At 42.4% G+C, this 13505-nt stretch overlaps 1 protein-coding gene across 5 annotated transcripts in view; it reads right to left on the reverse strand.

Moving 5' to 3' along the window:
- Positions 1 to 2939: 2939 nt before the first annotated feature.
- LOC110471349 (protocadherin alpha-C2) overlaps positions 2940 to 13505 on the reverse strand; it is a 90613-nt gene continuing 80047 nt past the window's right edge. For 3 of the 5 annotated variants that reach the window (XM_085591147.1, XM_085591150.1, XM_085591149.1), the window contains exon 4: positions 2940 to 5324. In XM_085591147.1, coding sequence (XP_085447273.1) covers positions 5014 to 5324 — 311 coding nt within the window. In that variant the 3' untranslated portion in view covers positions 2940 to 5013. The remainder of the gene's footprint in view (positions 5325 to 13505) is intronic. The other 2 variants (XM_085591146.1, XM_085591148.1) reach the window with 2 other exon arrangements.

Genomic DNA, 13505 nt, shown 5'->3' on the forward strand with positions numbered 1-13505 from the left:
CCTTAAGTATGATCTAGTTCCACCCCTCTGTTATGGGCAAGGACACATTCCACTAGACCAGATTGCTCCAAACCCCACCCAGCCTATGCCAGGGCCTCCCCACCCTCACAGGGAAGGTTTTTTCTTTAACATATAATCTAAACTGACAATCTCTTAGTTTGAAGCTATTTCCCTTGTCCTGTCACTCCAGACCCTTGGAAATTCTTTCTCTCCATCTTTCTTGCCAGCTCCCTTCAGGCCCTGCAGGGCACCCTGAGCTCAGCCCAAAGCTTCTCCTCTCCAGGTGAACAATGCCAGCTGTGCCAGCCTTTCCTGCCAGCAGAGCTGCTCCATCCTCTGCTCATCCTGGAGCCTCCTCTGGCCTGGCTCCAGCAGCTCCAGCTCCTCCTGTGCTGGGACAGGGCTGGGGCAGCTCTGCAGCTGGGGGCTCACCTGAGCACAGGGGCACAATCCCCTCCCTTGAAGGCCACGCCCTGGGATGAGCCCAGGACAGGGCTGTCTGGAAATGCTTGGATAAACACACCCCCACCCTGCAAATGCAGAGCAGTGACACTGGATCCTCCAGGGATCCCTCTGGGGACTCAGAGAGAGGAGAATGAACCCAGGAGAGTAGAGAGCACAGCATCTCTGTGTGCAGAGCTAATGGAAAATTAATGTATATGCTATCAATATTGATTCCATAGCATGCTAGTTAAAGCTGCACAAGGTCAGTTCAGTGTGATAAAGCATTTATTCTGTTAGAGCTGTGCTCTGCATTCTCTGTCTGCTCAGTTTTGGTGCAGCCAAGCCAGGCACTCAGGCATGTGTGAGCCTAATTCTGATTCCAGCCACCACATGAAGCCCTTCACATCCAGGATTTATTACTGCTGTGCTTGGAGCCCTCAGCTCTGCTTTTCTGAGCAGCTATTTGCTTCATGCAGATTCAGCTGTGGGTGATACCAAAGCATTGTCAGCTGTACATTCTTTTCTCCTTCAGAGACTTGTAAAGGAAGAAACCAAAGGATTTCAGGGTACACTCACTTCCCAAAACCAGACTTTTGATTAAAGTGATGCTTCTGCATGTTTACAGGAGCCTTAACAGAACACAGGGCTCTTGGCACTGTCTTGAAAAGGTGTGGAAGAACAGTCAGTAGTTTCCAAGCAATCAAATAACAACAAAACTGAGGAACCTGCTCCTTCTTTAGGACTCAAATGAGGAAAATGGCTCAGCTCCTTCCTTAATATTTGTCTTACACAGGATCCACAAAACTGCTGCTAGGAGAGAATTGGATTTGGAAGGAAAATTGTACCTGGTTTATTTTACCCAGTTGTAAAGCAGATCTTGAATGAGTGAAGTAGAAGCAGAAATGACAGGAGATTCTAAAAGGTATCAAAACTACCTGCAATTAATTTAGTGACTGATCTTCTTATATGATATTTGGGAAAGGCATTTTAGGTTCTGTGTTCTTCCTCTGATGTGAGAAGACTGGAAAACTTTTAATCAGATCCCCTTGTATGATGTGCAATGAGCCATGGACTGAGCAGAAAGAAACTGCACAAGACTAAGTCTTAGAAGCCTAATGTAAAATGAGATTATTTTTAATGACAGGATGTAATAAATATACAACATAGCTCAGGTTTATTGTTATAAAAGCCCAATAGTTTTCATCACTGATCTTGTATGCATAGAAACCAGACTTCCAAAGACAAAATGCTCACGGAGAATATATATGGATTCTGAAAGACATAAATTGTTCAAGTGGTAAAAAGCCCCAAAACTGTAATTTCCTTGTTAGCAAAGTCTGCAGTGTATTTTGTCGTGCTCATTTCATTGTCAGCAGGAGGATTAAAGAATTTTTTTCTTAATTTGTGCTGTTATTGGCCACCTCTAGTTCTCAATTTCTATTGTTGTGTGGCTAAAACAGTAACCCCAAAACTGTGGTGGAATCCTGCCCCCACCTACCCCTGGTCCTCCAAACTCTTGCCAAGGGTTTCTCCTCCTGGACACCCAAAATCAAGGATGTCAATGGTATAATTTGTATATTAGTTATGAAATAGCCAAATTTCACTGTAGACATCTCAGCATTGCAGTTGTCCCAGCGGGTCCAAGTACAGAAAAATCTTTATAAAATCTGGTGAGGTGCATGATTCAGTATTCAGAAAACACAGTGAGTGTGTGGGATGTATACCCTCCTAGTGCAACCCAGCCTCTTTTCAAACAATTCCAGCAAGAGCTCCTCCTCTCCTCTGAGAGTTCTTTCTCTGTTCTGTCAGCTTTCCAGACTGGAATGATTATCATCATTGATAATCATGCTGGAATGATTATCTTCAGATTGTTTTGTCTCCCCAGGCATGCAAGCACATAGAAAGTACCTGCAACAAAGGCAGCATTGGTAAATGTAATTTTGTGTTAAGACCAACAAATTGGAGACATACTGCAGCTTTTGGTTCATTCTAATAGATGCAAGCCTTGGAAAACCAGTTGTGTATGGCCACTGATGAAAAATGAATGAGTCAGACTGGCTTGCATAGGGGAAAATGCAAGCACTCAAAAGAAAAACCAATATTCAATTAAAATCTAAAAATAATCAAGTGTAAAAGATTCCTGTAAGAATTAAATCTTCTTGCTGAATTTTTGCCAGAGGCATTGAGAGAACTATTTTATGATGAATACATAACAAGAGTATTCTCTGAGTGTTTAAACTACCACTGTAACTACACCTGATGAACGTTTTGGGAGCTGTTGGATTAGTCACCAAATAAAAATAAACACCTAAATGTACTTGCATAGCACATTTGCATAAAAGAACAGTTCCGTCTCCAAAGCTTAAGTTTTTTTTTTTCTCTTGTCTAGCCTTTAAAAGTGAATCAAGGATTCTCTTTCTTAAGTAGCACCTTTTTATTGCCAGTAAGACAAGACTGGTAACAAAAGAAGACTCTAAATAGACCACATGAGGCCATTGGTGGTTCATGCTTTGAGATATGGATTCTTTTATTAGAGCTTTGCTGTGATGTTTTAAGATTTGCTGCAGGTTCTTAAAAATGAATAGGGATTGTTCTACTCTGAACTGTCAGCAGTTTGGAAACTTAAAACATCCAGGACATGTCTCAAGAAATCCAGTTGTTCTCTTTGATCCTAGATTAAAGGGCCTTTGGAAATTTCAGAGCTATGTAGTTTCTTACACAGTTCCAATTAACACGACACTTGAGCTTTATTCTGTGAATGTACAATAATGTAGAAAACTCCTTGGAATTCCCTCATCAGCTATATTCTATTTAAAAATACATGTATTGGTTTTATTCAACATCCTCAACCACATTCAATACTCCATTTATACCCTTAAGTTTAGTAATTCACAGAACTTCAGCTTCACAGATTCTTACCAATAAATCCCAAAATGCATGCATGGCTTGGTTTAAGAAAGATATTTTACTTGTGTTTCATACACAAAAAAACTGATAATCAACAGTGGCTTAAAAAATTAACACTACTCCACTTTTCCACAAGTGTACAAAAAAGAAATAATGAATTTACATTCAACGGTAAAGCTTAAAGTCCACTCTAATAATAGTTGCATTGACATTCACATACACAAGCACAGAATAAATATTTCAGGATTCTTATAAGAGCATACAGCATACATACAGTACTTTAATTTTACATAAGGAGTGTTAGTAGGGTCAGAAATTCATAATCTCATAGAAAAGTAAAACTAAAATCAGAAAAGGTCATGTGGGAGGTAACACCAAGGTACTGCACAGAGCTAGCAGGTTAATAAATCCATCTGTGTGAGGAGTTTGCTTCTGCTTCTTCATATTAGAACAGTTTGTTTGCAAAAGTGTATTCAAAGTGCAGAATAATGCAAAAAAAAAAAAAAAAAAAAGAGAAGATATTCTTGTATTTATTAATACATGCAAGAGGCAGCCCCCAAGTCACCCGACAGAATAAAGCTGTTATTGGCAAGTGGCCGATATAATACAGATGTTTCAGGCAATTTTTCTAAAGCACTTTAATAGCAGCAATTGTAATTTATAATGGCTCTAGATTTGACTTCTGTTTGGGTTAAAGGGCATCATATTTCTTTAACATTTACAGCTATATTTCTTTATAAATAAATATCTCAAATAACAAATAGCATAGTTAATGTTACTTTTTTCTCTCTTTTGCATAAGTGTCGTGGAAAAACTCTGACCTTTTCAGAGACATTATGTGCAAAATAATGTGGAAATAGGGACACACAGCATCACAGTTACATTCCTGGGATGTCAGCTCAGCCCTTCTTACTCTCTGAGGGCTAGCCTTACCAGGGTAATGCAGGGCTTTAAGAGACAATTTTTCCAATGGCTTGCTTGGTAAAGAGATAGAATTTATGGTGTCTTAAAGAGCTGTAAATGTGAGGTTTCATTTGAAGCAGTGTGTACAATACGTCATGTATAGGAGTCAGTATTTCCACACAGTGACTTCTCAGGATTTGACAAGTCTGCTCATCTCCTTTAAGACATTTTCTCCCCAGCCTGAACATCTTTGAACATTTGTGTTCATTAGGTGTTTCCTCTGTTGCATATTTACCAGCTCTTCTTGCATTTTATAATCTGATCTCATATCACCTAGCTGACATCTGCACACAAATATTTCCAATCAGATAGAGGGTGCAAAACATTAAAACTTTTAAACCTATCCTGTAAGTGTCATCAAGACAGGAGCACAGGAACCACAGTGCAGAGTCCAACCTCTCACTGGCTGTACTGTGAAGATTCTCCTTTTCGGCGTAGGAGAAAGGAAACTTGTGTCTGCTTTTTAGATTCTGAAAACAAGCCAGAGTGGAGAAAAAGAGTTAACACCAGACTTAATAAAGCTTTTAAGACAAAACCTGTTAAGCAATTTAGACAGACACTGAATTTCCTGCTGATTTTCTCAAGTCTGTACATACAGGAAATTTGTTAACAGTAGGAAGAAGTTGGGATTTGCTACATAGGAGAAATCTGCCATTATTACAAAAACTGGCTAAGAGGGTTTTTTTCAGTATAACTCCCTCACTGGTCACTGTTCTCAGTGGTGCTGTTGCCCTTTTCTTTTTTCTCCTGAGTCTTGTTTCCCTTCTTCTTTTTCTTCTTTTTCTTGGTTTCTTCTTTCTTGCCAAAGGTTATGAAGTCACTTTTGTCAATTTGGCTGTTTGGTGGCTCCTGCCGGATGGAGATGATTGCAGGAGATCCTGGGATAATGAATTTGTCTGGCAACTCACCAGGACCACCTTGTTTGGAATTGCCCGGTCCAAATTTAAAGGTCCAGCTGTTGCTGTTCACACCAGCTCCCACTGGGGGGGACACCTCTCCCGCCTCAGGTTCTGAAAAAGTCAAAACAGCAAGAAAAGCTTAAAGCATCTTTAAACACAGGCACTCAGTGAGCAGCAGCTTTCTGTTTGAAAGGCTTCAGCCTACAGTGACTCTCGCTTGCCTGGCTGCTCTTCTGGGGGTTATCCACTGGTTCCTGTCCAGTCTGCTCAGTGTTTGCATGCACTGACCCCCTCCTCGTGCTGTTGGGTGCAACAGGCTCTGGATCCCATTTTGTTCTTTTGGATTTGAAGTGTTTGGAGTAAGAGATCACTGGGATGCAGCCCATTGTAGTGTTTTATAGCAAGAAACGCAAGCACGTGCATTGCATGGCAAAAGGGAATGTTTGAGGGTGTTGAGCCTTTTGGGACAGGGTTAGAAGAGTGGCCAGAGCAGGGGGTGACAGCCTTGGCATTATGCACATCCAGGTGGGTATTTTAGCAAACCATCCTGTGATGGATGTGTCCAGGAATCCTTGTGCAGGGAAAGAAGGGACAGTGTCAAGAGGGTGGAATGGAGTGAGGCTCTGCTCAGTGGTGCCGAGCAACAGGACAAGAGGGGAATCCAGGAATGGATGCTCAGGAAGTTCCACCTGAACACAGGGAAGAACTTCTTTCCTGTGCAGTGACTGAGCACTGAACAGATTGCCCAGAGAGGCTGTGGGGTTCCCCTCACTGGAGATATTCCAGAACCATCTGGATGCTGTGTGCTCTGCTTGAACAGGGAGGTTGGGCCAGATGAGCCACTGTGGTCCCTTCCAAGCTGACCCATTATGTGACTCTGAGCTGGTGCATCCCAGAGAGGAGCCTGAGGCCAACCAGCATGTGTGTTTGTGTGTAGGTATGGATGCACTGTGGCTGAGCAGCAGACACAGCCCCAGAGCAAAACCAGAAAGAACTAAATTGCCTGGGCAGAGACACTGCAGGGCTGCTTTCATCAGGGAGCACAGTCTGGACTCAGAAATATTCATGGTCTTCACAGAATCATAGAATACCCTGATATTCTCTCCAGATCACAGTGTTTTATACAAGCAAATATAAAGTGGAGTCCTAGCCCCAGTTTTAGGCTTGCAGGATGAAGTAAGTTTTAACTTTGTTTCCATTATTTTGATTAGATTGAGTTAATCAGATTGAAATGTCTGCCTATGTTGCTCTGACAAGGACAAATTTCTAGCAAAATAAAATGCTACAGAATTAGGTTTTCCTGTGAGAGAAAGACTTAAGACTTTGTTGTTTTCTTTCCTTTTATACTTTGAACATTTGTTGTAATTTACATACTGCCAATTTTGAATAGGAACAGCATATCTATTTTAATGTATCATGGTAAGTATTTTAACAACTGTGATCAGGGGATAGCTCACTGATGCTAAAGCCCTCAAATCAGATGAAAATTTTCATATCTACACCCTATAAGTGCAGTAACAAAACATGGGACTCTCACCCTTGTAAGACTCTTAGCCACACACAAGTCCTCACAATAGCACACAAACAATTCCAATACCACTGATCTGATTAAATCTCAGCATCATGAGAGATGTCCACCTGAAGAGGCAAAGATGTTTAGGGTAAAGAAGGAGGGGGAACTGTGCTGGAAAAGCATTTCAGAGGGATTCCATGTCCCTTGGAAGAAGAGACAAGGACACTGGATGGGGGAGAAGAAAAGGAGAAGTCCAAGGTTTCCTGCTGGTTAAAGAGAAAACAAAGCAGACATTCTAGAGGGAGATCCCCAATGTTTTGCCAGCAAACCCCTGGTACTGGCTGCTCTGTATCCCTGCAGCTGTAATGAAGAATGCTGTATTAACTTCAGCAGCTCCTGTATTTCTTAGTCTTTAATGATTCTTCATCTTCTCTTAGGTTGCTTGTACAATTTTCTATTTTATGAAACAAATAGTGTGTGGTGCATGCAGACATAAGGCTCTGCTTTTAGGTTCAAAAGCTGAAAAGACACATTTTGCTGCCTGATAAACTTTCTCCTGCCTGGCAGCAAAACAAGGCTGGGAAGTAGGATTCCTGTTTTAAGCTTTTCTGTAGTGATGCAGCAGGTCCATGTACAAAGCCCAAGAAATGTGTGTGCAAAACACATCAGAACCATCTCTGAAGCCATCTGTGTGAGAGGTTTGGCACATGAAATCTTTGGCATCTCTCAACCTCCATGGCACACGGACATGACAGGGCTGCTTTTACAATGTGATATTTAATCAAGAACTAGAAGACACTGTGCACATCTTTTCACCCTAAGTTTGTATTTAATGATGAAGAAGCTTTGACTTTCTGTTCTTTCCAGGAGCTGCTGACATTGTTTTAGTGACTTCAACCTCTTGAGTCTCAAATAGTTCTTCTGAAGTTATTATTAATGTAAAAATCCCTCTGTTTTATCAGTTGTAGCTTTTCTGTACATTTCCTATGGTCCTAAGTATCAGCTTTTGACTTTTTACATGTTTCCTGTAAGTAACAACTATATCCTAGACAGCTCTTTCGTAATAAATGCATTAATATGAACCAGCTTTCATTTCTGCTTAATAAATTGTTTTGTTCAGGTATCTTTTATACCACTTTTGTTTCTCTGAGGTGATAAACTACAAAGGTGGAAAATGTGTGTCTTGGCCTTTTTCCAAATTATTAATCAATTGTCTTTCTGCTGCAATAGAAAATGTGAGCTTTCACATTGCACATAATAAATTAAGCCCCATTTGACAAATAAATCCTCTCTTTCTCCCAACAAACCTGGACAATATGCATTCCAAACACTGGCCCAGACCCAATGCTCTTTTTCTGTTCCTGGTAGGAAAAAGACAGCTGAAGGTTACCTCAAATCATGTTTGACCCAGCCTTGCTCTGGCTGGGGAGAACCCTGTAGCAAAGAATAGCAGAAACATTACTTTGAAGAGTAGAGGGTGAGAACTCTGTGGGCTGCAGGGCCACCACAGCACAGCTGGAGCTTCAGTGCATGGCTGGGCCACTTTGATGTGATCATAGAAACATAAAATCATAGAATGGCCTGTGTTGGAAGGGACCCCAAATTTTGTCGGAATCTGTGGTATTGATGATTCTGAGATTGTAGAAAGTCTCTGTCTTTCTGCCCCTCTGCCAAAGAAGAAGCCATAATTGGTCTGTGCTGGTTTCAAGGTTGTTTATTCTGTTTATCTCCCACATGTTCTGCTGCCCTGCCCAGCTCTGTCCTGCAGGGCAGCGTGTGGGGCTCTGCCCTCAGTGGGATGTGACAAACATTAAATACCAGAAACTCCCTGGGCTGGATTTACAAGAACGTGCCAATATCTGTCACCTACGTTGGACAGTGTGTCCCCAGCCTGAACCAACAGAAAAATGTCAACACCACAGTGAGACATGGAGGGCATGAAGAAGGAGAAAAAGGACAAGGCACACCCAATTTCCTCCATCTTGTCCCCTTTGGACCCCTCATCTAGAATCCTAAAATTTTACTTTTGCACCCATGCCACACTTAATTATTACTCATATCAAACACTCAGAGCTGGTAATTGATCCTGTAAGATTGAAAACTCTTTTGCATGGACAGAGATCACAGCCAGTGTCTCTGGGGGCTCTGTCCAGGGGGGTTCCTGACTCCTGCCAGGGTCCCAGACCTGCCAGAACAGCCAGAGGGAAGCTCTGGATTCACACAAAATTTCACCCAGTTCCAACCCCCTGCTATGGGCAGGGATACCTTCCTCTAGACCAGGAGGCTCCAAGCCCCATCCAACCTGGCTTTAAACACTTCCAGGGATGGGGCAGGCACAGCTTCTCTGGGCAGCCTGTGCCAGGGCCTCACTACTTACCTTACATTCTTCCTCATAACTGATCTCAACCTGCTCTCTGTGGGTCTGAAACCATTTCCCTTGTCCTGTCACTCCAGACCCTTCTAAACAGTCTCTCTCCATCTTGTGCACTCCCTTCAGGGGCTGGAAGAGGCTGTCAGGTCACCCTGAAGCTTCTTTTCTTCAGGCTGAGTAATCCCAATTCTCTCAGCCTTTCCTGGACAGGTGCTCCAGGCCTCTGATCAATTTATTAGGCTGAACACAGGACATGGGACAATGACAGTGACTTGTTATCCATTTGACCACCCAAATACAGTAACATGCAGGAATCCAGGGTATCCCTGAGGTAAAGAATCTCCTGTGTGAAATCTCCTGCCAGACTAATGGGGTGCACATCCACACCTGCACTACCGAAATCTAATTCAGAGCAGGAAAATGACCCTTTAATCTGCTTCTGATTTAGCAAATCAACTCACCAGAAGGCAGTAACATTTGTCACAAAAAAATCTGACTTCATGCATCCAAACACAACAAACCCATCCCATCTACCCTGGAATCAGGATTCTGTCAGACTTTGGGGGTTTGCCTGCATTTATGTCTGGTTTTGTCCCAGCCCATGAATATGTTGTCCATACCAACTAAGCATTTTAATACTCCTTAATACTCACCAAGCCAAAGAAAACTAATTATCCTTACAGCTGTGTGGAGACTTGCATACAAAAACACAGAGACACAGAGAATCTAATGAGTTAATAACCATAATTTCCTACAAGTGGGGCTTCTCCAGTCCTCAGGAAATGTCTCTTCTGCATGATTTACCTGAGAACATGTGTGTTTATCTGTATTGGCAGGCTGGAAGGTCACAGTTCAGCTGTACAGACAAAGTCATATTTTTAGGCATTTCAGATCAAAGATAAATGTCATTTACTACCTACTTTCCAAGGCTTCCTTAAACATCTCTTCTGTTTCTTATCAGCAGGAATTCAACAACAAAAGATTTCTACTTATATGTCATTTTACATTTAATGGGATTAGTTGTACTTCTCTTGCATATTTTCTGCTTCAAATTTGTTTATTAAACTTAGAGGAAAATCTAAGTAAAACAAAACCCCTGGTTATATTTATAGCACTTAATTTAAAACATTATACTTCTTTTCTTCCTACAGCTAGAGAGGGGAGTTGCCAGAGTTCATACATTAAAGCCCAGAATCTGGTCATTTCCTGGGGTAATTTTTGGGATTACTTTGGACCTTTTCCTTTATTTTCAAGGAATACTTTAGACTTCACATTCAATGACCAAATAATTAAATTTTTAAATGCTTGCATGCAGCAGAACCCAAAATCTAGGCTGCACCTGCAGGTCCTGATGTTTCTTTGCCTGTGTGTCTGCAAGCTAAAACAGGAGATGAACTTTTCACCCCATCCCTTTCCTACTCTCACCGAAATACAAATGTCTCAGAAGACTTTAAATGGAACCCAGAGCAGCAGAGACTCTGCAGTTGAGTAGGTCACATATTTAGCTGGCATGAAAGGACTTCTAGGCTGTCTTTCCAAATACTTCTTTTTTCCATCCCGTGACTGCTGTCTGAAGTGCGCAGGCAGACTTACACAGAAAAAAGAACCTCCATATCCTCAAATCACCCATGTGAAAGCTGGAGGGAATTGGATATGGTGCAGAGCTAATGCTTTTTCTCTTCCAGAGGCATTTAATGGTCATGTATTGTAGCCCTCTACCTCTCACAGGACTTGAAAAACACAAAAACCCTGGTCAACAGGCACTGGTTCAACAAGTTCTAATTGCTCTGAAACCCCTTATTTCCTACACAGTGTCAGATATAGAGGGTCATGTCTGCCCAGAGCAGCTGTGGCAGTGCCCAAGGTCAGGCTGGACAGGGCTTGGAGCAGCTGGGACAGTGGCAGGTGTCCCTGCCCATGGCAGGGGTTGGCACTGGATGAGCTTTGAGGCCCCTTCCAATCCAAACCATTTCAGGATTCTATGTGGATGTCACAGTCTCCAGGATTCCAGAAAGGGAGCAGGCTGCAGGTGAGCTGTGTCCCCTCACTGATGCTCACTTGCAGGCTCCAGGCAGTCCTGCTCTCAGCACACAGGCTTTTCAGAGGTACCCATGCACTCTGAAGGAGGCCTGGACAATGACAAGTAACCAGGTTCCTAAAATTTAACCTGTAGGTACCTACATTTCTTTTTCTTAGAGAGTTAGACACCCCTTTCCTAAATTCAGACACCAGAATTGTAGGCATCCAATCAACCATGTCTAATTGAATTCATGCTATAGTCTATAAACAGACAGGCACCGAAATTCAAACCACCTGCTTTAAATGCTTGTTTTAAGAGGTATTGAATTGGTGACTGTATCCCTCTCCTTGGAGCCTTTCTTGCTTTCTACAGCTCCCTGACAGGAGGTTGTAGCCAGGTCGGGATCAGCCTCTTCTCTCTGGCAACCAGTGGCAACACAAGAGGACATGGCCCCAAGCTGCACCAGGAGAGATTCGGGTTGGACATTAGGAAGAATTTCTCCACAAAAAAGGTTGTCAAGCATTGGGAGGAGCTGCTCAGAAAGGTGTGGAGTCACCATTCCTGGTGGTATTCAAGAAATGACTGAACATGGCACTCAGTGCTCTGGTCTGGTTGACACGGTGTGATCAGTCAAAGGTTGGATGTGATGATCTTGCAGGTGTTTTCCAACTTAAATGATTCTGTTGAAAAAAATCCAAATTTTCTTTGTTCCTCTCCTCGCTCTGCTGGAGACAGCTAACTTTGGGTAGCTAGTGAAAAAGGAGCTGAATTCTACCCTCAGGAGCCAGGTAAGCAGCACCATGGCTCAGCGGGTGTTGTACTAATGACCATGCCAGAGCATTTAAGAAAAAAGAAGTTTGGAACTAATCTCTTTGATGGTGGCAGCCACAAAAAAAATCCTGTGCAACTGTTTGCAACTTCCTCAGCCCTAATCCTTTCATGGGATTTTCACTTAGGTAGGCAGTGGCATCTTCTGTCCAAAAATGCCTGAGAGAGCACAGTCATGTTCTTAAGGCTGCCCCATTTCCCCCTTCAAAAGCCACATTTTAGTTATGACAGCAATGCCACCAGTACAGCTCAGAACCTCTGGTGCAGAACTCTGAAGCACAGGTCTGTCACTGAGATTTAAGGTGCTGTCTTTTCACATGTGGGATTTGCAAATTCACTCAGTTGAAGGGCTGGCTTTCACCAGCCTGTAAAACCATCCAAGCTGAAAGGTAATGCTGAGTGATGGGTACAAACAGTCTGAAATTGAGATGTCTCATCCATTTGGGGCAAAATGTCTGCTCACAGAACATATCATCACTCAGCCCAGGAATCAATATCCCATCAGGTTTGGGCTATCCCATCAGGCCTGCAGTTTCTATCTCACTGACATTTTTCTCACTTTTGGGGAGGCCACATGGTTTTCCCCTGACCCTGCATAGCCCCACAGCTCCAATCTGGTGTTTACTGAGAACAGGTGATGCTCACTTCCCATAATGTGAGCTGCCCATGTATCCTGAGTGTCATGAACATCCTCTCCACCTCCTATGCCTCTGCTGCTTTCTTAAAGAACCTTTGTCAGAAGAGGGCTAACTCATGTTAGAACAGATGTGCCCCTGCTCAAGGGGGAGAAGAGGAAAGCATTTCTGTGCAGCTCTGTCTCCCTGCAGAGACATCTTTGTCTGTGTGACATGCTCAGCCAAGACAGCAGCTTGTTTTCACTCTGTTCCACCCCTCCCCACTTTGTCCCTGTCTTTAAAAATTTGGTAGCTCATGAAATCAGAAAATAGAAAAGCTTTCAATCAAAAGTTCTATTAATATTAAATTTAAAGGAGATATTTTCCAATGTTCTTTTTCTAACCAGCACGACATGGGGGCTGAAGCCACTGTAGGACTTGGAATACCCCATCATTAATCACAGCCCTTTCTGTCCGCAGGTCAAAGTAGCAAAACACATTAATTAAATGAATTTGTTTAAAACTGAGATCAGGCAATAAGCAGGAAGCAAATTGCAGGGAAAGCTAGTCATTAACCTGATTTCCCTCTTCCCTGCCTCCTCCACTGATGCTGTACTGAACTGCAGCTTCTGCCTCTGGCAGGCTTAATGAATATTCACCATGATAAAGAGTCTGAAACAGCACATCCAATGCAAACAGCATGCACTGAAAAACCCTCTCTGTGTCATTTGGAGGCTCTCTGCGGACATTCTGGCTTTTCTGATCATCCCTAAGCCTTTTTGGGATTAAAAAGTCCATTTAATCTTTCTCTTTTTTTCTGAAAAACAAAACAAACCAAGAACTCAAACCCACAAAAAAAGAAAGCGAATAAAAACCAATCATCAGCATGATAAAATGACAGAAATAGAACTGAAAGACAGAAAACCTCTTCAATCAGAACAAAACT

This window comes from Lonchura striata, chromosome 13 (genome assembly GCF_050655825.1).
Source record: "Lonchura striata isolate lonStrDom1 chromosome 13, ASM5065582v1, whole genome shotgun sequence".
NCBI classification, from domain to species: Eukaryota; Metazoa; Chordata; class Aves; order Passeriformes; family Estrildidae; genus Lonchura; species Lonchura striata.